Raw genomic sequence first — 25927 nt, 5'->3', positions numbered from 1 at the left:
GTAATACAATGCACACAAATAACATTTTTGTTCAAAAGAGTAAGTTTAAAATGAAGTTAAAGCTGCATATTTCTGTTTTTAAAACTATCCGAATATCATGTGCTATAGACTCCCATTGCAAGTGCATTACTTGAAACAATATCTGATTGTTTTTACAAACTGAAGGATAAATCAGAAATATTGTTTATGGTAATCGACAGTATGTCGCAGATGCTGTTGAAAGAGCTTGAACCTGGAATATTGCTATAATATTTATTGGAGATCAAGAACAATATCACAAAAATAAATAAATAAATGTCTCAGAAAAATGCCAACCAGAACAGCTACAACTTGCTCCCTCAATTCTAAATATACATTTAGTTTTGTATCCAAAACCACTTTGTAGTACATGAGACACCTTATTGGTACATTATATAACAACAGAACCATGATCCCTCAGAACCTCGTTACTACCATAGGAACTGTTAATGAGTGTGAAAGATCAAAACAGAATGAGAGACAGGCAAACAGACAGGCAGGCACAGAGCAGTACACAGGGTCTGGTGGAGTGGGACCACCGTGCCTCATGGGACATTAACTCATGGTCCCTGTCTGTCACACCGTTCTCTTACCATCATCTGTTTTCCCTTAATTCAAAAGCACTCCCTGAGATGGTTTCTGTGTAAAAATAGGGCCTTTTTTTCTTCAAGAAACTCAGCGGATGTTATGTGCAAATGAAGTGCAGCTCCACAGAGGAATCATCTGTATGTCTGCAGAACTCCCACCGGATTCACAGTTTGTACAAAACCCCTTTATACGTGGGAATGATGATTACTGCCATACAGGATGCTGCTTGCTTTGTAGATTTGTATGTTTGTTTCAGCTTTTCCCCGCAAGCACTTTTTTTTAAAACGTTTTGGGATTATTTTTAAGGAAAATTTTTCTTCAATATTCTAAAAAAAAAAAAAAAAGGAGATGTTAGGCAGAATGTCCAAGCTTCTGTTTTCCACACACAAAAGTGAATGGTGATTTATACTGCCAAGCTACAAAAAGGACCATAAAAGCAGTCCATATAACTATATTTATTATCCTAAAACGTTTTGGGATTTTTTTTAAGGAAAATTTTTTTTTAAAATTTTAAAAAAAAAAAAAAAAAGGAGATGTTAGGCAGAATGTCCAAGCTTCTGTTTTCCACACAAAAAAGTGAATGGTGATTTATACTGCCAAGCTACAAAAAGGACCATAAAAGCAGTCCATATAACTATATTTATTATCCTTCTGAAGCCATGCGATAGCTTTGTTTGAGGAATAGAACCAAATTAAGTTGTTGTATATTGTTGATATTCACCTGAAAGCACTCCAACTGTTCTTATTTTTCTTATTTCCAATTTGTTTTATTAGGCAGATGCTTTTATCTATCGCAGCTTGCACACTGCATTCAAGGTATACATTTTAACAGTCAACGCATTCTCTGAGAATCGAACCCATGACTTCGGTGTTGTTAACAGCATGAGGTGCTGTTAACATTTTCATTTTAATGACATTTTAACTCTATAAAGACCTATTTCTATTATATGCCTTCTTTCATCAGATTGATGGTTCATACCCTTCTACCAAGTAAAAGGCCTTTTAGTATAATTCTAAAAACACCCTCTTTTAGGTCGTGATTTAAGTGTCTGTTGCAAAATCCTTTTCATAAAGTAGACATAATTTTTAGTAATATTTCAAGATGAGCACTTTCTGGACTGAAGCAATTTAGGTTTAGGTAGATTTTGTTTTTCTTTTAAGAAAAATCTCAAGTTAAAATAAGTATCAAATATTGCCTAATACATCATGCTTTTGAGGAACGTTTATTTGTTCATCTCTCAATCATCACAGTATTGCACTGCACTACAGAGCTTTGATGATCTTACGAAGACATGTTATTGGGAGATACTGACTTACAACTGATCCTTATATGCATTTTAAAGTAGTCTGCTGTACTCTCACTATGTCATACCATATGAGCCATAAAATATGGCAGTCAAAAATTATAAGATATTAAGATATTTCTGACTATCATTTCATGTCAAGCTTTACAGGGTTAATGTACTCATTTTGTGTTTAACTGTGGAAAAAAAATTAATACAGGATCGGAATGGCATGAGGGGAATAAACAATGACACCATTTCCAATTTTTGGAAGAGCTATTCCTTAAGGCCACTGAACTGCCTCTGTTCAAACATTAAAGCAGCTCGAGGAGACAGGGATGTCTTGACGCAGCACCCCTGGAGAAATAGGTCAGGCTGAGTGACTTGCTCAAGGGCACAACAACAGTGAGCGGGGACGTTAAAATGTCGACAGTCTGGTGCCTTCCCCAAGTAAAGCTTACATGCCCTCTGGTTACTGATGAGAAGCATTGATCACTGCCAGCGCAGGTTTGGTTGTAGGCTACAACAGGTTTACTCCCATAAAATAATGTAAAGGTGATATGTACGCATTCAGAGACAGTTTAAAGTTAATTCACCACATAAAAACAAAGCACTTGCTACTCACCTCGCAGCTGAACTCCAAGTCTGCATCCATTGTAACAACTGTGACACTGAAGGTTTTGGCTTGTTTCCTCCGAAGGGAGTTGAGACCCATTTTTGATGCAAGGACACTTGCCATAATAGCCGCTGATGGGAAACCTTCCTCCTCGAAACAACATAAACCTGTCTACTAACTCTCTATCTGAAGCATAGAAGTTGAACTCTGGTTAAAAGCTACAATTTAGCATTACTGGCCAATGTAACAAAAATTTGATTAAAGTGCATCTCTAAAGGCAGGACGTTGTCAAACCACCTGCGTTAACTGGTAACTAGTAGTTGGACACATATTATCCCTATTTACTTCCTCTAAAGCTTCATTAAGCCTGTAAGATAAAGAAAAAAGACAAGAGCACACGTTTATTAGCTAGTAAATGAGTACATGTACAATAACAATAGACAAAAGAAGCTGCTTTGAAACTACTATAAGCGTAAATGCCTATTAAGTGACAGATATCTGATAACAAACAGAAACCTATTACGTAACACTTAAGTATACATTCCTGTAGCAAAATACGAACTTTTACACGACTTCACAACATGTTAGGTGCTCATATGCGCTTGTTTAGGCTAATCTACGGTTTCACGCCTCATTGTTTTTTGGTGTGAGGTATTTTTGACGGAATTGGCCAGACAGCTTGTAAACTGGTTGCTAACTCACCTGTCGAGCTGTAAAAACAGCTGATATCCCGCAGTGTGTGTGATTCACGTCCGCTTAAACACCTGACACACAAACACAGCTGCTGGTTTGACTCTCACTCTTTCAGGCCAAAAAACAAAACTGCAGCTGAAACTTCGCGTGCGCGTGCACGAGGAGGCGGGAGGACATGCGTAATAGCGCGCGTCATTCAGCTAGAGTTAAAAGCCTGTTTTTGTTTGTTTGTTTGTTTGTTTGTTTGTTTGTTGTTTTTGTTTTTTGTCAGGGATAATACAAATAAATTAATTTATAAATAAATACATACATACATACACACATACATATACATACATACATACCTTTCACTATTTCCGAAATGTAAAGCTAAGACGCAGCAAATTTTAAAGTACTGAATATTTTGCAAATGTAAAAAAAAAGATACATCACTTGTACATTTGTTTTATGTTTTTTAATAACATAAAACGATTATTACTTTTTAAAAAGTTTGCAGATTATGCATTTATTACTTTTAATTGTTGTTTAAATAATTGTTATTAATTATGATTTATTAGGTTAAATGTAATTTATTTAGACTGAATATATATATATATATATATATAATTTATTTTATTTTTAAATAAATGGGAAAATTTGAAATTTTCAAAATTAAACACCTGACACACAAACACAGTAGGGCTAGGGCTAGGGCATCACACTAGGGCTACTAAATTGTACTAAAATTTAAATAAAATTGGAAATTGTATTTAAATTTTATTTTATAATCTATATTGAATATATATTCGTTAGAGTAAATGTTCAATATATTTAAATACATTTAAATGTGTATATTCGGATCATTTCAAGCTCAAAGTTCAGCCCTTTGCACCAGAAAGGGGCGTGTTTTCGCTGACAACTGGGCGGGGCTTAGATGATGTCATCGGAGTAAACAGAAAAGATGGCGACGCCATACACGGGAGATCGGGTTTTAGGGACAAACGCTGTTATTTCAGAGAGTTTCGCCAAACGGTTAACCGATTTACCAGCGGAATTATTAGAGCATATATTGTGCTTCCGCGTTCTAAACCATATCGACATTTGCAACGTTTCCTGCACGTGCAAGAGGCTGCATGACGGGTGCCATGGCAGGGGAAAGGTCTGGGCGCATCAGTACAAACTCAGGTGGCATAAATTAAAAACATTTCTAAAGCTTGATACCTCCATCGACCTCCAGTTTATCAAACCATAAGAAATGTGTTTGATCCCCGATAGGCGGTTTAAGACGTGCATTCAGTGTGTGAATTGAGAGCTGTCAGGTCGTGTTCTCATTCTGCTGATGCACCAAATCTGTCCTGTGTGCACATGCAGAGATGCATAATATGTGATACTTCATTTTTATAGGCTCACCTCCTATATGTTGGGGGGGAAACTAAATGCACTTATAATTGTTGATAATGTTAAATGACACTGAACACAGAAATGCATGATATTCTGATGTGCTCATAATAAATCATATAAATTAAAAACATAATGAGTTAACATGAGCTTCTTTAAATAGAAGTATGGTTGTAAGATTATTACATTTAGAGTTATTATAGTAACAACAACTACTTACCGGTACTCTTGTGTTTTTTAGCAGATACTTGTAAATTACAGCCTTTAGGTAGATTTTGCATAAAACTGAATTGACAAAATGTACCCTCTACTAAAGTATTTATTTATTTATGTATTTTTTTTTTATAAGACACACAACATTACACTAGCCCCATTTAAGGAGTATGTTTAACATATTTGCCATCCCCCTTTTGCAAGGTCAAACATTGTTGTTGTGTTATTAATATTTTAGGTGGCCCAGGCTGCAGAGATTTTATCAGCAAAATGAGTCATACGATTGGCTGAAAGAATTCAAAACCCGGCACGTGGTTGGTCAACAGATAAGAAGAACAGTAGAGTCTATTTCCAAGAGGTTCTTCACAGAAGTTGTGAGTGGCTTTAAAAGAGACTCAATTACAAAGCAGTTGATCATTTTCTCAAAAATTGTAATCTTTTTGGTATGGTCATTATGCTACGGTTGGATGGGTATATTTGTACGGTAAGTTGGATTGAATAATTTGCTTTAGTCACTAACCCAGAGACCTGTAACGCAGCCTTGCGTTGGTCAGGTTCTTGGAGACAGCTTTGCGGAAATCGATTCTCTTGGTGCTCCAGAACACTTCTGTGAGGATGAGCTGCTTGGCATTTTGAACTCAGACAAAAGGTTAGAAAGGAGCTCACAATTATGTTATTTTATTTTCCTCTTAACACTTAATGGTTTAACTGAATTAATGCATTTCCTTCTTTCCCAGGAAATGTTTGACACTTAAGTACTATGCGAAGAAAATCCTGTACTTCCTCCGGCAGCAGAACATTCTGAGGAATTTGAAGGTTTTCCTTGAGAGACCACCAGAACAACAATCAGCCCTTGAAGGTAAGCTGATGTCTCACAAAAGAAGAAATGTTTCATTTCTTATTAAAAGAATAATTCACCCAAAAATTAAAATTTGATGAAAATTGAGGAGATTTGGAGAAATTTAGCATTGCATCACTTGTTCACCAGTGGATTCTATGCAGTGAATGGGTGCCGTCAGAATGAGTGTCCAAACAGCTGATAAAAACATCAGAATAATCCACAAGCGATCCACACGACTCCAGTCCATCAATTAAACATCTTGTGAAGTGAAAAGCTGCATGTTTGTAAGAAACTACTTTTGGGTGAACTATTCCTTTAATGGAAAAATGTAAAATAATTACTTCATAATGCTTTACCTTACCAGCGACAAGGCCAAATGATAATATCTGTTGTGCTGTAACTGTTATCATATATAATAATCATAGCTCAAATACACGTATGATGAATTTGAAACATGTATGCTGCATACTGAGCTTTGTAATATTATCAAAAATGTTCTAGCAAAGACATACACATCACAATATTCGCAATGAAATTTGGCAGTGTGCACAGGAAAGGTCGACTCCTCACTATATTATTATGGATGATTGAGGTTCAACAATGTTTAGATCAGTGATTTACATCAAATAACACACGTCCGTTTGTTTGATCTCCAATTCCAGGTGCTGTTTTGATCGATCAGTATTGCAACCCTCTGGCTGATACCACTCTTGAGAGCATATCTGCGCAGATAGAAGAAATCACTGACAAGGTGAAGAAGTATCTACGAGTAAAAAATGCCACACACCCAAGTCTACGAGTCAGTCAAGGTCAGTGCGCAAGAAGAGATCCGGAAAATTCAATTTACTATTCTCATGAGGTCTATTAGTCAGACCCGTGTAGCCAGGCTTATGTTCTCCCTGGTGTCCGATAAAAGCTTTCAGCTTGATGTCGATAAAAGAAATGTCTTGAAGGTCTCTTAGTTTAATTTTCAACATCTGCTTTGGACTGCATTGGGCAACCACAATAGCATTGTTGTTCTTAAAGCTGTAGCATCCAACATGTGTCTTCACTGGAGTGTTTTTCCAGGTGACTGCTTTGTTCTGGAAAACCTGGAGTTTCAAAGGCAAGTCATATGTGCTCTGAATGCTGTGCTGTATGACCAGCTGCAGTACAAGGGCAATGAGCGTGACTACTACAATCCACTCAACTCATACATACATCAGGTATCATATCATATCATAGATATCATAAGTTAGGCAGGTCTGGATAACCAGCTTGTCAGGGGCAATGCATTATATAATTATGTAACATGCATTACATAAACAAATTATATATATATATATACAATTTATTCAAAGAATACAGCTGTAAGCATTTTATGATTTGTTATAGGATGAGTAATTTAATTTTAAATGTCATTTAATTTAAACTTTTCATATAGTTTATTTTTTTATTATTTGATGAATGGCAAGTTAATGGTAAAACAGTGTTTATTTGAAATAAAAGTTTTTTTGTAACAATGTAAGTCTTTACTGTCACTTTTGACCAATTTAATGTGTCCCTGCTGAATAAAAGTATTAATTCCTTTAAAAAATTCTACTTTGAATGTTAGTGCATTTTGGGGTGATAAGCACTTATTTAAAGCAAAATCAAAAATATTTTATGTATAAGAAAAAACACTTTTGATACAAAAAAAAATCCACAAAACACTAAAGTAATTTAACATGTTACTATTTAATTGTGTCCATATAATTGTGCTAAAAGTAAAAAAAAAACTAAAAAAACATTGTACTGAATGTGTACAAGTTTTAAAATTTAGACAGAAATGTACTTTATTTCTCACAATGTGCCCCCTTGTGGTCAGGTGCTGCTCCGTCGGACAGGCATTCCCATCAGCCTCTCTGTGCTTTACATGACTCTGGCCAGGAAGTTAGGAGTTCCTCTGGAGCCTGTCAACTTCCCCAACCATTTCCTGCTCCGCTGGTGTCAATATCAAAGGAGGTGGGCGTTTAACACATTCTATTGTAGTCTGTCAGAATGAAATTACATAGCAAACCCCAGTCAGTTTCGAGTCAAATTTATTGTTATAGCTCTGTTTACAATACACATTGTTACAAAAATAATGATGTTAATGTGTATGATATCTTCATATCTCATTGCCACATTTAGAGCTGTGAAATAATGTAGTTTATATTTTGCAGTGATACAAGCAATCAAGCAGTTGAGATTTGCTTTATAGTAGCCTATATATTGCCCTGTGTGAGTATACTGTGTACATGCGGATAAATATGAACATATATTTCCAACTTTATATAAAGTGCTGGACGACAATATCATTTTTATTTTGCATCCAAGATTTGCTACATAGTATATGTGAACATACTCTTAATTAGGATGTACTATATATCCAACTTATCGCCGAGCAATAATATAGTTGACGTTTTCTGACAATATAACAATATAGCTGTACTCTCAAACAATAGTGCTGTGCTTGCATTAAAAATAAAACAACAATGTAAGTTGACTAATGAGTTGTTTTGCAGGAGTGAGGACATCTACGACTATGTATACATTGACACGTTTGGGAAAGGAAAGCAGCTGGCTGCTAAAGAGTGTGAGAATCTGATCCGACACCAGGTGGGAGCAGATTACTACAGCGCTATAAGCACCGGCGAGCTGCTGCTGCGGATGGTGGGAAACCTACTTAACATCGGCAAAAGAGGGTGAGAATCACACAAGCATTTTGATTACTTTAGATGAGTCAGTGTGTTGTGAAATGTTGTTTATATTCATATTGTTGTACTGTTGTCTTATGATCGTTTCCTTAAAGCTCTGCACTTAAAGTTTTACTGATAATGAAGGAGGTGTTTAAAAGACTTGTTTCATGCTGCTTGTATGCTCATCAGTAAGCCAGTCAGGGAATTCTGCAGTTGTAGACAGTGTTTTATGTAAATAAAATCCATTTTCCTGGCTGTCAGCTGAAGTTGTCAGACCCACGTTTGTTACGAAATGTGCTTGCATTTGTGTTTTGTCTAGGGAAGGGAATGAGAAATCATATCAGCTCCTGCGGGACTCGCTGGATCTCTACCTCACTATCAACCCTGATAATGTGCAGTATCTTCTGCTGCAGGCCCGTCTCTACTTCCACCTGGGCATCTGGCCTGAGAAAGTGAGTTATATATACTGTATATATATATATACAGTGGGTACGGAAAGTATTCAGACCCCCTTAAATTTTTCACACTTTGTTATATTGCAGCCATTTGCTAAATTTCTGTCAATATGGGGTGCTGTGTGTACATTAATGAGGAAAAAAAATTAACTTAAATGATTTTAGCAAATGGCTGCAATATAAAAAAGAGTGAAAAATTTAAGGGGGTCTGAATACTTTCCGTACCCACTGTATATATATAGTTTTTATAATTTAAAATATATATATATAGTAATTATAATCAAGTTAAACTAGCTGCAATCAATTCTTTTATTTCAGTTAATGAATAATTTAAAGGGGTCATATGATGCGATTTCAATTTTTCCTTTCTCTTTGAAGTGTTACAAGCTCTTGGTGCATAAAGAAGATCTGTAAAGTTGCAAAGACTAGCTTGAGGTGTTCGGCCAATCACAACGCACTGGATTGCTGGCCAATCAGAGCACACCTCGCTTTTTCAGACCGATGAGCTTTGTAAAAATCGACGCGTTTCAGAAAGGCGGGGCATAGAGGAGAAACAATAATGTACAGTATGTGGAAAATAATGTGTTTTTTGAACCTTAAACCGCATAAACACATTTCATTACACCAAATACACAAAATAATGTTCTTTTTAGTAGCATCATATGACCTCTTTAAGTAAGTATTGAGTGGTTATAATTCAATTTTAGTTTTAGTTAACTCTAATAACCCTGAATTCATATTTCATCTTTTCCAAACCCATTCCTGCTTTCTGTTCCAATACTTTCCTATCACTCTCCATTCTGCTATTCCATATTTAAATATAAAGGTGGTGACTTCTTACACTAGTAACACAAGTATAAAAGAAGATAATTGCTATTTTGAAGGTAGATACTGTTTGCTCCATGTACAACTGGTACTAAATAGCACCCTGGTTACACTGCAAATAGTAATAGGTACTATTCACAAAGAGTGCAAACAAAAGTAATATGCTATTTTTACTATATTACACCGCCCTGCATCATATTTGCTGAATGACATCCGATACTTGTTTTGTACTAACTTTGGGGTGCTGATTCCAAAAATAGTGCCTGTTTAGCTCTAGCATGTCTCACTTTTTCACAAACTGACTATGCATTGACTATGTAAACAAAATAAAAACATGGGGTCTCTCGATGGGTTTTAAACTTTTTGTCACATAGAACACTTTGACACCTAACAGCAACGGACTCATAAGGGAGTGTATATGTTGCATTTGCATTGAAAATCTGGTGAATATTGCAGTTAAACCACAAAATACGAACTGTATAATCAAGGCTAATAAGTGAATTTCATCATCATGTCTATGTAAATATTCTCATGGGACAAAAGTATAACCACTGTGTTTGTTTGATTTCTCTCTCTCTCTCTCTATCTCAGGTGTTGGATATTCTACAGCATATCCAGGCTCTAGACCCGACTCAGCACGGAGCGGTCGGGTATCTGGTGCAGCATACGCTCGAGCACATCCAGCATAAGAGGCACCCGGTAGAGCCGGAGGTGAAGAGACACAGCGCGCCTGAGCACAGGGATGTACAGTACTCTGTAGGCCTCATCATGAAACATAAGAGGTGGGTTCCTGTTTGTGTGAGCGGTAAACTAATGAACTACATGGAATATGAAACTGAGAGCAGCCAGGGAAACATCTATAAAAAGAAGTGATGCTAATCTGTAACTAATAATAATAAACACCTGTCGTTACTACATTTCTCCAGGTGGACCTCATATTGATGATGCAAACATACTACAGTTCTGGGCCAAATAATACAAAGTTAAATCAGACTTTTATTGGCACAGGATGGCAATGCAATCTTGATTTCAAATCAAAAAGGTTTAATGCTTTGCTTAACTTTAGGTAGACTGTAGATGAACCATGCGTTTATATTTAATATTTGTGACCCTGGACCACCAAACCAGTCATAAGGGTCAATTGTATGAAATTGAGATTTATACATCGTATGGATAAATAAGCTTTCCATTGATGTACGGTTTGTTAGGATAGGACAATATTTGGCCGAGATGCAACTATTTGAAAATCTGGAATCTGAGGGTGCAAAAAAATCACAATATTGAGAAAATCGCCTTTAAAGGAACACTCCACTATTTTTGAAGGAAATGTACAAAATATCTTTATGGAACATGATCTTTACTTAATATCCTAATGATTTTTGGCACAAAAAAAATATGTATTGTTGGCTATTGCTACAAATATACCTGTGCTACTTATGACTGGTTTTGTGGTCTAGGGTCACATTTAATATTCACAAACTGATGTCTCTCATAGGTCAGGCTACAACTGCGTTATCTACGGGTGGGACCCTAAATGCACCATGAGTCAGGAGTGGATTAACACTATGAGGGTCCATCAGCTGTCTAAGGGGGCTGATCAGCCATTCTACAACGTCTTAGTGCAGGATGGGACATGTAGATATGCTGCGCAAGGTGAGTTTTTCCATTGATCCAAGATTTAAGCAATGGAAATGACTCTATCTAACATAGTTTTAGGTTGTGCATATACTTTTGCAGACTGGTTTATTATCACTTTCTGGTATCTGAAAACTAGGTCTTTGTCCTAATTGCTCTCAATTTCATCAGCATCAGTGAATCATTTCTTTTGGGGCAAATGGGTGAGGTCGTAATTGATTCGAGACAATTGCGGTCTTAAAATAAAAAAGAAACTCTCACTTTCTCTTTTCGTTTGCAGAGAATCTGGAGCCTCACTCCGCCCCGCTGGAGATCGCTCACCCTGAGGTCGGCCGCTACTTCACCGAGTTCTCTGACACACACTACATCGCTAATGAAGAGCTCCAGTCACGTTACCCAGAGGACATGTGCAAGACCCACAGGACTGTAGAGGAGCTCTACCATGGTCTCAACCACAACTCAGGGCAGTCACCGGAGCCCACCGCCAACTTCCAGGACCACGATTTGTTAGATCCGTAGAGAAGAATGCCACCTCCTTGCCTCCCTCCCCACTATAGATGCGTAATGTCATTCACTTTCTCCTGAACTGTTACAACTGTTAAGGGACTGGAGTTAAGGGACAAGTTAAAGGAATAGTTCACCCAAAAATGAAAATTTGCTGAACATTTACTTCCAAGATGTAGATGAGTTTGTTTCTTCATCAGAACAGATTTGGAGGAATGTCGCATTACATCACTTGCTCACCAATGGATCCTCTGCAGTGAATGGGTGCCGTCAGAATGAGAGTCCAAACAGCTGATAAAAACATCACAATTACCCACAAGTAATCCGCACATCTCCAGTCCATCAATTAATGTCTTGTGAAATGAAAAGCTGCATATTTGTAAGAAACAAATGCATCAAGGCGTTTTAACTTTAAACCATCACTTCTAGGCAAATTACGAGTCCATAATCCAAAATAATGCATTGTCCAGTGAAAAAGTTCATTCCCTATTGTCTCTAAAAATCAAAATCCACTGACCGAACTGTTTTAAACAGTTCTCCCTGGAAACGGAGCTTGATCTGTGCATATTTCTTTCCAGATTTCATTGGAGACGGCAATTTCATAGATAAAAAAAACATCTTAATGATGCATTTGTTTCTTACAAACATGCAGATTTTCACTTCACATGGCATTAATTGATAGACTGGAGATGTGTGGATTATTGTAATGTTTTTAATCAGCTGTTTGGACTCTCATTCTGACGGCACCCATTCACTGCAGAGGATCCAAGTGATGTAATGCTAAATTTCTCCAAATCTGTTCTGATGAAGAAACAAACTCATCTACATCTCGGATGGCCTGATGATGAGTACAGTTTCATATTTGCGTGAACAATTCCTTTAAGACAACATCCTGGTCCTAGATTAGTTTTAAGCGCAACTTTGAGCCAGAGCTGCAAATGTAGTCTAAGCTGAAAGAAACTACACGTGTTGTATTTGAGTGGTTGAGTATAAATGATGTGGCTGAGTTACAGTATTTGTGCAGATACAAAATATACTTTAGATAGTATGTATAGACTATGTGAACTTACACTACACAGGGTCTGAATATCTGTATATGTGTTGATGATCAGGCCCGTTCCTTACGCCATCAGTCATAACACATCTCACTGAACTAATGCACTAATGTCACTTATGTTAATATGTTAACTAACATGCACTTGACATGAAGTAAAATGTCTAAAGCTGTCACCTTAAAATATTTTGTAATGTTTATTTCAAAGTTATAAAAAAAAAGAAAAAACCTAGAGAACAGGGGCTCAAGGAATTCTTGGCTCATAGTGGTTGTAAATACAAAAGTATTGAGAATATAAGAGAATGCATCACAATAAAAGAATACGCTCTACTTTGCTGGTCTGGTTATTTCTTTATAATGTTCTTTTCATAACTTATCTACTTGTTTTGTAAGTGTAGAGATTTTATATAGCTAAATATTTAAATGTGTTCATCTAACCATGATTCCCTTCCAGATTGCCCAGGAATATGGACAGTAAATAAAATATTAATTTTCGTATATCAGCAAACATTTGAGCACGTCTGCCCCAAACTTTATGACGCATTACTCTTAAGCAAACTGAATATTTCGAGGTCAAAATACAACTATAGGTAAATTTGTGACATTGACCATGTGAAATCCTTTTATACAAATGGTCAGGTTTCCTTGCTTCCACTGAAGCACAAGTTGCTCTTTGCAATATTCTTCAGTCATTCTGTAGAACATGATTGTCATGTTTTGCTCATGTCAGCTCGAGATACAAATCAAATATTAAAACGTGCTGGAATTTCATTTGTCAATGAAACATTTTACTTTAATTGCTATGCAGATTTAATTTTGCTGCATATTATGATGATTAGAAAAGAAGGCTAGTCACTAGTCGCCTCTGATTAATGTTTCCCTGTTCTGTTTTAACATGCACTGAACACCTTAAAGTGAAAGTTTGAGAATGAATGGCAAACAAGTCAGGGTGGTGTCCCTCTTGTATCCAAAGCAGAGTGTGTTTGCATTAACTTTAATACTCATCCAAAGTCAAACAACCTTAAATATTTATAATGCAAATATAAGCATCTACCACACTATACCTTAATCCTTTCTCTGCCTGCAGAAGACTGGGTGAATATCACGAAATCATTATTTGACCTGTGATGTTTTCAGGAATACTAAGAAGAAAATAATATCTTTAAGATATTTTAATCATACAAATTATTTTAATAATCATATAAAATAAAATAATTATTTTTTTTAAATATATTTATTTATTTTATTTAAAATATGATTTTAATTCATTAATATACATTTTATACATTTATATGAAAATAAGTATTATTCCATTTATTTACGACATTTATCTTTTTGACAACGACCCCAAATATCTGCTATGACAAGAAAGCGAAGATTTCTTCTTTTATACCTAACCCAAATGTCCATTTCTGGGTCTCAAAAGAATTTTCAGATCCCGCACTCAGAGAAAAAAAAAAAAACCGGACGAGACTCAGGTGTGTCACTGACGCGAATTTGCATATTTCATAAGCGGGCGGAGCTTTGCTATCAAAGTCTGAGGGACACGTTGTGAAAGTTCTGACCATTCTTCACACGACTTTCTTTCTGATCTCTTCCGGAGTTTAGCATGGGAGCTTCTCATTCTGGACGAGTGCATATGTTCCATGATCTGGCTGATAAAACTGGCTGTGAGTATCCATAAAACTTTTCAATGTGTAGACAGCGACATTTTTTCAGGTGCTTAGAATATGTTTGTAAGTGACTTTACAGACAAAGTAGCATGGTACTGTGATGATATCAGAAGGTTGTATCATGGTACGGTGTGGTACCATGGTAGTACTTCAAAGAATGCCATAGTACCAAAAAACATGGGCCATAAGGTGCGTTTTTGGACAATTTCAAGTTGTCCAAATGTTGCTCTAATATATAGGCTAGCATACAGTTTACAGAAATTAATGTGTTTTGTGTGAATTTATGTGGTAAAGACTGTTTTAAAAACTCATAAAACATGATTCATTACACAACAGTTGTTTGAACTAGATCATTAATTGTGATTCAAGTAAAACGTAAATTTGTATATACATTGATTTAATACATAACTAAATGTCCATTAACTACTCTTGTGACCTGTTAAGCATTATATGTTTATGACATAAAAGCTATTATTAAGTGCCAACTGTAATGAACAAATATATATATTAAAATGCATAATGTGTCTAAATTTTACAGTTCTTATATACAGCGTGCTGTACATAGGCTCTAAAGTGATTAACCGTCGTTAACACTCACAACAGCCTAAATCTAATGAACCCAAAGTGTCACTCAGTTGGAATGTAGAAGTAGGAGGACTTTTGGAGAAGCACAAATAATCCCATTCATATCTATCATTGGGGAGAAGCATTTTCACAAGAGTTATTTACTGTACAGCTGTGAATGTGTGAATACCAAGCACATATTACACAGAGCAAATCTTCTCAAAACTAACTGTACTACCTCACAGAATAGAATAGAACTGTAACATTTTACAATAAGGTCCCATTCATTAACATGAATGCATTTTTGTTCATTTAAAAAGACAAGTCTTCATTGTTTGTTCATGTTAGTTCACAATACATTGACCAATAGTTAAATGTTGAAATGAACATACACAAAAAAAAAATGATGTAAAAGTATTGTTAATTGTTAGTTGATGTTCACTAACTAATGTTAACAAATGAAACCTTATTGTGAAGTGTTACCATATAACTCTATTGTGTTCAAACGGCCGTAGGATAGTATAAAAGTACAATATAGACAGACATGTAGCTTTCACTGCTATGTAAAACATGAGTTTTTCTGGTTTTACTTGTTTTTCTGTCTTTTTCATTTCTTTTGTGTGTGTGTGTGTGTGTGTGTGTCAAAACGCTTATAAATCACACAGAATGGAGTGTATTGAAAATCTGAAATAGCACAAAGTTTCCTGTGAGGGGTAGGTTTAGGGGTAGGGTTGGTGTAGGGCAATAGCACATACAGTTTGTACAGTATAAAAACCATTACGCCTATGGGATGTCCCCACTTTTCACAAAAACAAACCTGTGTGTGTGTGTGTAGTAACCTACAATTTACTTCAAGTCCTTTCCACATTCTCAGAAAAAAGGTACAAATCTGTCACTGGGCCGGCATCCTTTCAAAATGGACTAATATGTACACTTTAGGTACTAATATGTACTTCATGGTTAGAACATAATGCATACCATAGAGGGTTAAAGCACTAATATGTACCTTTAACATAGCTAATATGTATCATTTAGGGATAAATAAGGTAAGATTTGGTGATTTCAAATATCAACATTGGCTACCAGAAATCACTTACTCTGCCTTTAAAGCACTAATATGTACCTTTAACATAGCTAATATGTATCATTTAGGGATAAATAAGGTAAGCTTTTGTACCTTAGGATAATGGCCCAGTGATGGCTTTGTACCTTTTTTCTGTCTCTCAGTTACCAGAAGAAAACACTGGTCTATAAGTATGGCAGGGTAATAAATGAAATGATAAAAATGTTAAATAAATAATTAATTTAAAAATAAAACTACTAAAAACTTGAAAAGTTTTCATTCCGACACTGCTAGTAAATTTCACAAATATTTACAAAGAAATGGAAACTGCACATAAATGTGAAATTTTGAAGTAGAAAGTCTGGCACAGTATTTTCTTCTAAAACATGTATTTACTTTTAAAGTATACCGATTGCGCATACTGAACATGTCAAATGCACATTGTATGAGCGATTCTAGTGACAGATAGCAGAGTGTTCTGGTTTGGTGACAGCTGTCATAAGATCAGGGATTGATTACATCTATTTTGGTCGACTAAATCTCTATAAATACAGTTTGTATTGTTGCATGTTGTGAGTGTATCTGTGCACCTCCTCTCCTCGTGTTGTGTAATCTGAGGCATTCGAGTTTCTGGTGGTTACCCTAATGAAACATGCATTCCTTGCACGAGTTTCTTCATTATCAGCACATGGGTGTCGTGGCCCAAAGGTTGCGGTTTGATTTTATTCATTATCAGCTCGTCTTGCGCTTCACCCACACTCACATATTCTGTCTCCATCACTCCTTCAGAACAGCTGTGACTGTGAAGTTCTTTGAAATGTTCCTGAATTTGCTGTCTTTTTCTCACTTTAGTTTCCATAGAGCAGATAAATAACCTCCATAACAGATTTATGTACCTGACTCAAGATGAAGACACTTTAAGGTACTGTACAAATGACTTAATGACGATTCTAAAATACTGTCATAACCAGTCATCTACCACACTCATTTTCTATCTGTATTTTAACTTCTGATTTTAAATCAGGTTCTGCGTTACAGAATAGGACACATGGTGTATTATTGGATTGTGTGTGTTTTGAAAAGGGTGTCAGATTCATTTTCCGTAATAATGAAATGTAGTGTAATGCACAGCATAAACATTTCTTCTCATTTCAGACGTGAACACCTTGAGAATATTAGCAATTTGGCCCTCAACCCAATCCGAAGACAGATCATTGAGGCTTTCTTTGATAAAAGGTGCGTCCAGAAAAGAAAAAAACTCATATGGGTCCATATTTCAGTTTTGAGAGGAAATTCCAGTGTTTTTTTTTGTTTGTTTGTTTGTTTCATGAGTTTTGTGTTTTATAGTTCTTTTTTCACCATTTTGCTGAAAAGCAAATAAGTGTCATATAATTAATTTTACATCTAGACCTGTTGAGGAATATGGCATATTTTAATTAAATTTTTAATTATTTAAATGCATTTAAATTATTACATTTTTTTTTATTTTTTTATTTGTAATTCAAGTTTTTATTGTTTTCATCCTTTAAAATTATTTTTTAATTTATTTAGATTTTATATTTCACATTAAGGTATTCTTCTCAAACATTTTGTGTTTTATGTTTGTTTTACCGTACAGATGTGTTGAGGAAGACGGCATATTTATGACGACATATTTAAAATAAGTGTATTTAAATTATTTTTAAATTGTAATTATTATACATATTTTGAATTTACTTTGATAGATAGTATCTATCTTGTGTTTTATATTTCACAAGAATGTCGTCTTCTCAAAACCGTAGGTTCCAGCTGTCAAAATTTACCCCGTATGCCTTTAATGAACTTTAATGAATGTCCCTCATGAATAATAATGGAGAACCTTCAATAGCATTTATTTAGCCAAAAGTTAAAGTTAATATTGAACAAACATGAATTAACATGAACTAGAAATATTGCTTACAGTCTCTGCGTAAAAAGCTGAGATACTAGAAAGTGTTTACCGTGAAACCGGTATAATTTTGAAAAATACCGTGATATAAATTTTTGGTCATACCGCCCAGCACTACTATATAGTAGCCTATATATCGCTCTACGCAAGTATACTATAGAGATAAAGTTGGACGTATTGGCATTGATGGTTCCATGAAAACCTTTAACGTCCATGGAACCTTTCTATTCCACAAAACGTTCTTTATAGTGGAAAAAAAAAATTCTTTACACTAAGAAACAAAAAAGAGTTGACTGAAAGATTCTTTGGGGAACCAAAAATGCTTCTTCTATGGCATTGCTGTAACCCCCCCTTTCAGACCTTTATTTTGAAGAGTGTGTCCAACTTTAAAATCATTCTGTCATGCTTCTAAACATACCTAATGATAATGTCTGTGTGCTTTCATCCAGGAACTTGGGTGAAAAAGAGAAGGGCTGTCTGCAGGAGATCGGTTTTGAGGAATTCGTTACTGTCCTGTCCTTCTTCAGACCACCCAAACCACACACTGCTGACGAAGAGATGAAAAACATCAAGAAGGAGAAACTACGCTGTGAGAATACAGATGGTCTTTCTATTGCAGCTTTCTTTTAACGGATATCAGTGTTATATTCATTGATATATTATTATAATTTGATTTTATTTTTCAATTTCCTGTCTTCATTTTATTTTTTAAATGTTAGTAATTTTGTGTTATTATTATTTTTTTAAATATATATCTACATAGTTTTTATTAAATATATATGTGTAGATACTGTGGGCCAGATTTACTATCAGCTTGCGCCAGCGCAAACCCTCATTTGGCATTAAAAAACAATTTTCAGGATTTACTAAAAACACGCAGTGGGAAATTAGCGCTAAAAAAAGGCATGGGCACAGTTATTTTTGAGACTCACCTTATTGAATATGCATTTGTAGGAGTTTCCCTTTCGATCTGTAAATTTATGGGAGGAGCGTATTTAAATGAATCACGCAACGTGATTTACTAAGATTTGCGCTCGTCAATTCACTGGTATTTGCGGCATTATTTAACGGCCAAAAAAGAAGCATGTCTTAAAGCAGGCGGTAATTTGCGCTGCTCTTGGTAGATTGCGCTGGTCATTATGGAAATGAGATGTTGCATATGTGTTCTTTAATGTGCGCATTGTCAGTAAATCACACACAGAATTTTCCCCTCCCATCGGCGCTTTTATGGAATTGCGCTCGTAATGCTAATGTGCCATGTTTAGTAAAATGTTTTGGTTTATTTTTAGTTATTTTAGTATCTAATAGTGTTGTCAAATCGATTAATCGCAATTAATCGCATCCAAAATAAAAGTTTGTGTTTACATAATGTGTCTGTTTCTTATATACAAGCATGTATGTGTGTGTATTTATATGTACATATAAATATTTACAGTACACACAAATTGTATGTGAACAAACATTTATTTTGGATGCGATTAATTGCGATTAATCAATTTGACAACACTAGTACTTAAACTAAACAGAAATGAAAAATTTTGCCTTGGAAAATAGCTGAAAAAAAATACGTTTTTTTTTTTTTTTTTTTTTCCAGTTAATGTTAATTTATTTCTAAACAAAGTTTAAGCCTCACTGTGTCGCTTTTTTCATTTATACTTGTGAAAGTCAACTTCTTTCAGCATTAATATAGTTTTGAGGTTTACATTTTTATTTTGATAAATGTCTTGGTCTCTATAGTTCTATTCAACATGCATGACACTGACAATGATGGCGTCATCACGCTGGATGAATACGGACGTGTAAGATTCATTTCTTATTTTATATAAAACTACAAAACACATTTATGGCTTGTTTGACCGCAGTGTGACTGATTGTAGGTGGTGGAGGAGCTGCTGTCTAGCTATGAAACCATAGGAGCAGAAACCGCCAAAGCCATTTCAGATGCTGCAATGCTGGAGGTGGCGAGTGTCACAGTGGGTCAGATGGTACGCTGGCAATCCATGATGGGCTTTGACATTTTAAAGTTCTAATGTGATTTTTCTAATTGAAACCTGTTGGATCTGGTCCTTTTTTTGGTTTAGGGTCCTGATGAATTTTATGAGGGAATCACCTTTGAACAGTTCATGCAGGTTTGCACTTTTATAATATGAATTATAATTAAATATAATGCACGCTGCTCATACCTCGCCCTTGAACGTCTCCTCCCACAGATATTGAAAAATGTAGAGATCGAGACCAAGATGAATATTCACTTTTGGAACTTGGACACCAGGACGATGCAATGTGGGAAATGAGTCACTTCTGCTTCACAGCAGCACTTTATTTTAGACCTAAACATGTCAAATTTGTCTCATGGATTCAACTCTTAGTATTGAGTTCTTTCTCTGAAATATCTTAAATGCTTAAGATATGGAGGCAGTGAACATGAGTCAGGAGCAAACCAAACGTGCAAAGTATTTCTATATATTTGGAAGACATTTATCAACCACATGAAGCCCGGCTATTTTTGTGACTTCATATATTCACATATGTACAATGCAAGGCATTTTGATTCATACATACTTTCAGATGCTATGTAACAGTGGAATTGAGCCATGCGATCATAAATTTCCCTTCTGAGCAAAGTGCTGATTTTATAATGGAGGAAGTCTTGGAAATCAACAGTCAAACCGGTGCTTAAACACTCCACACCCAAAGTTAATGAATCCACAAATCTTATCAATCACCTCAAAAACAGCAGGAAGTGATTGTTTTGTTGCCCGTGTGCTTTTGCCCTCTTATTACAATAATATATCTGGCTTCCTTCCACCAAAGTTATATATTAATATGTATTACAGAGGTGTGTATAGTTCTTACAGCAACAGCATTTACTGTAGGATATTAAAGTATGATAATTTTGTATATTATTATCAGTATATTACCGACTACAGTGTACACTACTGTTCAAAAGTTGTTGTTTTTTTGTTGTTTTTTTAATGCTGATTTTATAATGGAGGAAGTCTTGGAAATCAACAGTCAAACCAGTGCTTAAACACTCCACACCCAAAGTTAATGAATCCACAAATCTTATCATTCACCTCAAAAACAGCAGGAAGTGATTGTTTTGTTGCCGTTGTGCATTTGCCCTCTTATTACAATAATATATCTGGCTTCCTTCCACCAAAGTTATATATTAATATGTATTACAGGGGTGTGTATAGTTCTTACAGCAACAGCATTTACTGTAGGATATGAAAGTATGATAATTTTGTATATTATTATCAGTATATTACCGACTACAATGTACACTACTGTTCAAAAGTTTTTTTTGTAAGAAAATAATACTTTTATTCAGCAAGGAAGCATTAAATTGATTTAAAAAGTGACTAATAACATTTATAATGTTCTAAAAATGTCTATTTCCAATAAATGCTGTTCTTTTGAACTTTCTATTCATCAAAGCGTTATGAAAAAAATGAATCACTGCTTCACCAAAAAATATTAAACTACACAAATGTTTTTCATCACTGAAAATAAGTAATCAAGTTTCTTGAGCAGCAAATAAGCATATAAGAATGATTTCTAAAGGAAGAAAATAATACTTTTATTCAGCAAGGAAGCATTAAATTGATTTAAAAAGTGACTAATAACATTTATAATGTTCTAAAAATGTCTATTTCCAATAAATGCTGTTCTTTTGAACTTTCTATTCATCAAAGCATTATGAAAAAAATGAATCACTGCTTCACCAAAAAATATTAAACTACACAAATTTTTTCATCATTGAAAGTAACAAGTAATCAAGTTTCTTGAGCAGCAAATTAGCATATAAGAATGATTTCTAAAGGATCATGTGACACTGAAGACTGGAGTAATGATGCTGTATTTTACAATATATAAAAAAAATTGTACTTTAGATCAAATAGGAAGGCCAAACAAAGTAGTTTCGCTTTCACAACGAAACACACAGCGACTCCACAACATGGCAGCGGCGGAAACAGCAAGAATTAAAGTTACGCCTTCTTTTTTTGCTTGAACATTTGGGCAGCGTTATGCAAATCTTCCCACATCGTGACGTAGACATGTGGGGGCGTGTTAGAAGAGCCGTTTTAGGTAGGCGTGGTTGACTCTCAACTTTTATAAAGAATATCTCTTTGGATTTGAGACTTTAGTCTTTGCAACTTTACAGATCTTCTTTATGCACCAAGAGCTTATAATACTCCAAAGAGAAAGGAAAAATTGAAATCGCATCATATGACCCCTTTAAAATAGCAAATTCAATGCCAATCTTTCCAGTGCAACTGGTCCTAAAAGAACAGAGTATTAAATGCCAACCTAAGGGCCATTCAGTATGTCATACGGCATCGCCAAGCCAATTGTTACAGTTGTATCCAGAGGACTCGGTGTAGTTGGACCTGCAGAAGGGCAGAACGTGATCCGGGGTAGACGAGTCCATTGAGAAGTCATAGTGACAGATCAGCCCTCTGAATCTAAAGAAATAATAAAAGTACAGAATAAACAGGTGGAAACACAGTAGCAAAGACAGCACAACATAATGTAATATGTGTTTTTACCTGCGGTGAGCTTTGAGGTCATCGTCTGTGATACAAGCCCCGCGAGGGTTCTTCTCATCAGGGACGTTGGCTGTTGAATCACAGTATGATTATGCGTCGCCAGGATGGTCTTAACCCTGTGAAGCCTGAAATGCTTTATCTTTTTGTCTTATTGATGACAGAATTGTCACTCATTCAATTGTTAAAAGCATTACTAAAAGGAACGTTCTCACCTGTTGTGCATTTCCCAGAGTTTGGCTCCTATCCTCATCTCCCACACACTGACCAATCCCTCGCCGCCACCGCTCACGGTCTTCCAATCATCTGCCTGGACTGTGGTCACGCCCATGTGAAGGGCATATAAAGAGACGACTGACGAGTCCGTACGCAAGTCAAACACTCACTCTGAAATAGAGAAGCAACTCAATGTTATTATCACTACACCTGTGATCCACTGAAAGTGGCAGTAGTTCAAGCACAGACCGTCTAATTGGGCTGCATGATTAATCTAAATAAAACCGAAATCACAATATGGCTTAGTGCAATTATCAAATTGAAATTGCTGTGATTAAATAAATATACGCACCACCAAAATATACTTCCGTCAAAAGGTTTAACATTTGAAAATTAATAAAATAAGATGTCCATAAATATGAGAATTGTTATTTTACAGTTGTAATTTAAAATGTAATTATTTAGTTTTTTTTTACCATTTTTGGTGAAATAGTAAATTTTTAGAAATATTTCTGTTTTTATGTATTTTTTATATTTTTATTTACTCCTACTAGTACTGATTATTATCTCATATTATTTTATATCCATATTGATATACAATCACAAAATTGTGCAGCTACAAAAAAGCACAGCAAACCTGGAATTTTGTTTAATCACATTTTGAATATATTAATATACAAAGTATATTGTAATTATGGTTATTATAGTTAAGTTAACTAAAACCATCAAATTAATTTTCATTAGTGGAAATAAAAATATTTTAGCAGAAATATATTAAAATATAAAATGTTAAACTTATTTTATTTCAGCTAGCTGCCAGGGCAACATTTCTAATTTTCATTTTGTTTAATTTGATGTACTAAAATAACTAAAACTTAATTAAAAATTAATACAAATTCACAAAACAACAAAAAGTAGAAAATGATAAAATATAAAAAATAAAAACTAATTCCAAATATTAATAAAAACTAGTATTAGTAAACTAGTAATAGTGTCTCGATAATTCTAAAAGAACACTGACTATAACCAATTTCAAATATATTGGCCCCTAAGCTAAAACAAAACGAACTGTGGTTGGTCAGTCTCTACATGGTCAGATCTTGGCCAGAATAAAGTGTAAAGTGGACCATACTTCAGTCAAAAGGCTGACTACACAAGACTAATGTGTTACAGAAACTGCAGTATGACAGCTTTCCCCTCTAACAGAGCACCACTGTGGGATGACATTAGTATAAAGCTGGTATAAAGAAATTACTTTTACAGGCCCAAAGGTGCTTAATTCCATCTGTCCTCTTTAATGGTACCGGAGGCAGCCAAAGGATGACTCTATGCTGGTGCTTTCCAAAAGATAATCGACAAAATTAAATTTTGCTTGGACCAAAAAAAAAAAAAAACAACACATGGAGGACAAAAGATATTAGACAGAATGAATCATTAATGCATAGCCAAGCAGGATTTAATGTTGCGAGTAATTATGTGGATGTGCCTATCTATTGTCCTGGTTTAATTTCATCGAAGCATTTATTCTTGTAAGAGGCTGTAATATATTTACTGGCAGGTTGCAGTGGTCATAAATCTAATGCTAAAACAAGATCTAGTTTCACTGAGCTGTCAGCAGACAGGCTTCCTTCAATTAATCAAGAAAATTGTTCACAGGCACTTCCAGTGCCACCAACCGTGAGCAAAAACACCACAGGATACACACGGCCATGAAAAGCACATGTACACAGATAGCACACATGGGCCCATCGTCATCCTCATCATAACTAACTTTACCACATTTACAAGCAGTGAAACTAAAAACTTGGTGTTTTCAAAATAGTGTAGCTTTAACGGTAATAAAAAAAAACTTTAAAATTTACTTTTGTTTTATATGTTTTTTTTTTTCAAAACATTTATAAAACCTGTTCAAATAACAGGCATTATCATTGTTAAAAACACCCTCAATAAATTCAAGCAGTATGCATTGAAGGAGAAAAAAAAAATCTATGTAATATATATACAGTATATATATATATATATATATATACGGTTCTATATATATATAACCGTATATATAACGGTTCACAGAATTCACGGTTCGGTTCGGTATGTTCGGTACGGTGAGCCAATGGACATCACACAAGCAACATGCAAACTTTGTGCAAGAGTTATGCCGGTGAACGTCTTATAATCTCAGTCAATTCACTATATGCAGAAAGTGAAAGTAAAAACGGAATGACAGAGTAATGACGGAGCTTTCGGCATCTGACGCCGCATTCTCTCTCAGAGACGAATCTACTTCAACATATGCTGATAACGGTATATAGCTAACTGTTTTAATTTATTCCCTTAATATTTCTCTTGTGGCCCGTACATAGTGGGAAAAAAAATGAGAAGAAACATATTTCGTGTTAAACAGGTTGTTATTTACAGTCGGTGCTTGGAATAAAAGCTTTTTATTTCATTGATTTTTATCGATGACTGCAGTGTTAATATTTTAATTATAGGCATATAATTCGTCTTAGACGGTTTTAAAAACATTTTAATTGAGGATAGGCTAAACATCTTTTGTTATCCTCGCAGCGCGTCAGTTATGCGGTAATTATTGCGAGGCAAATTAATTGTAATTTTAATTTAATAATAAAAGTAACTTCATAATAATAATAGGCCTAATAAAAATAAGAATGTAACAGGCCTACATTTATTGGAAATGCCAAATCCTCTTAATATTGCCAATAATTGACGTTTTTGACAATATCTCTGGCTATCGTTGATACAAGATCGTTGTCTTTCGACCGTTTTTTACAGTCTATGCTTTCGACGCACCCCAGCAAGAGGAGGTTATCGCGGGGCCCTAATGCACTCTATATAAATTAGTAGGGCTGGGTAAAAAATATCAATATCTCGATATTAATCGATTCTCATTTTTACGGAACGATATTGATTCTTAAATCCCAAGAATCGATCAGTCTAGCCTGTTTTCAGTTAATGGACGGAACGTTGAAGGGCACTTCCCATCCAATATATCGCAATACGCATTGTGCTTTGGTACTTTTAATATGAAACAAAGTCTCAGATTTCAAATTCTGTCCATTGTATTGCAGTATTCAAACAATAAATGCCGTTTTGGCGCTGTTTAATGTGAAGTGAC

At 35.1% G+C, this 25927-nt stretch overlaps 3 protein-coding genes and 1 pseudogene across 3 annotated transcripts in view; 2 read left to right on the top strand and 2 right to left on the bottom strand.

The window, feature by feature from the left end:
• The window catches only part of nf2a (NF2, moesin-ezrin-radixin like (MERLIN) tumor suppressor a), a 38868-nt gene extending 35491 nt beyond the window's left edge, over positions 1-3377 (bottom strand). The window contains exons 1-2 of the mRNA XM_016536419.1: positions 3208-3377; positions 2515-2872 (exon numbers count right to left, since the gene is read on the bottom strand). Coding sequence (XP_016391905.1) covers positions 2515-2628 — 114 coding nt within the window. The 5' untranslated portion in view covers positions 2629-2872; positions 3208-3377. The remainder of the gene's footprint in view (positions 1-2514; positions 2873-3207) is intronic.
• A 741-nt stretch (positions 3378-4118) lies between these two features.
• Positions 4119-11908, top strand: LOC107726726 (F-box only protein 21-like). The gene is made up of 12 exons (XM_016536416.1): positions 4119-4362; positions 5027-5162; positions 5328-5437; positions 5526-5647; positions 6292-6438; positions 6698-6834; positions 7476-7612; positions 8155-8334; positions 8648-8780; positions 10200-10390; positions 11104-11261; positions 11524-11908. The coding sequence occupies exons 1-12, from the start codon at positions 4139-4141 to the stop codon at positions 11760-11762; spliced, it is 1914 nt and encodes a 637-aa protein (XP_016391902.1). The 5' UTR covers positions 4119-4138; the 3' UTR covers positions 11763-11908.
• A 2411-nt stretch (positions 11909-14319) lies between these two features.
• LOC107726727 (calcineurin B homologous protein 3-like) lies at positions 14320-20870 on the top strand. Its single transcript, XM_016536418.1, has 8 exons — positions 14320-14471; positions 16954-17023; positions 17257-17337; positions 18478-18617; positions 19766-19827; positions 19906-20013; positions 20110-20157; positions 20239-20870. The coding sequence occupies exons 1-8, from the start codon at positions 14411-14413 to the stop codon at positions 20320-20322; spliced, it is 654 nt and encodes a 217-aa protein (XP_016391904.1). The 5' UTR covers positions 14320-14410; the 3' UTR covers positions 20323-20870.
• A 1367-nt stretch (positions 20871-22237) lies between these two features.
• The window catches only part of LOC107726728 (F-box/WD repeat-containing protein 8-like), a 25950-nt pseudogene continuing 22260 nt past the window's right edge, over positions 22238-25927 (bottom strand).

This window comes from Sinocyclocheilus rhinocerous, unplaced genomic scaffold, assembly GCF_001515625.1.
Source record: "Sinocyclocheilus rhinocerous isolate Xijiao unplaced genomic scaffold, SAMN03320098_v1.1 scaffold1658, whole genome shotgun sequence".
In the NCBI taxonomy this organism is placed as follows: Eukaryota; Metazoa; Chordata; class Actinopteri; order Cypriniformes; family Cyprinidae; genus Sinocyclocheilus; species Sinocyclocheilus rhinocerous.
Note: the sequence above shows the minus strand (reverse complement) of the source record. Positions and strands in the feature narration are given on the sequence as shown.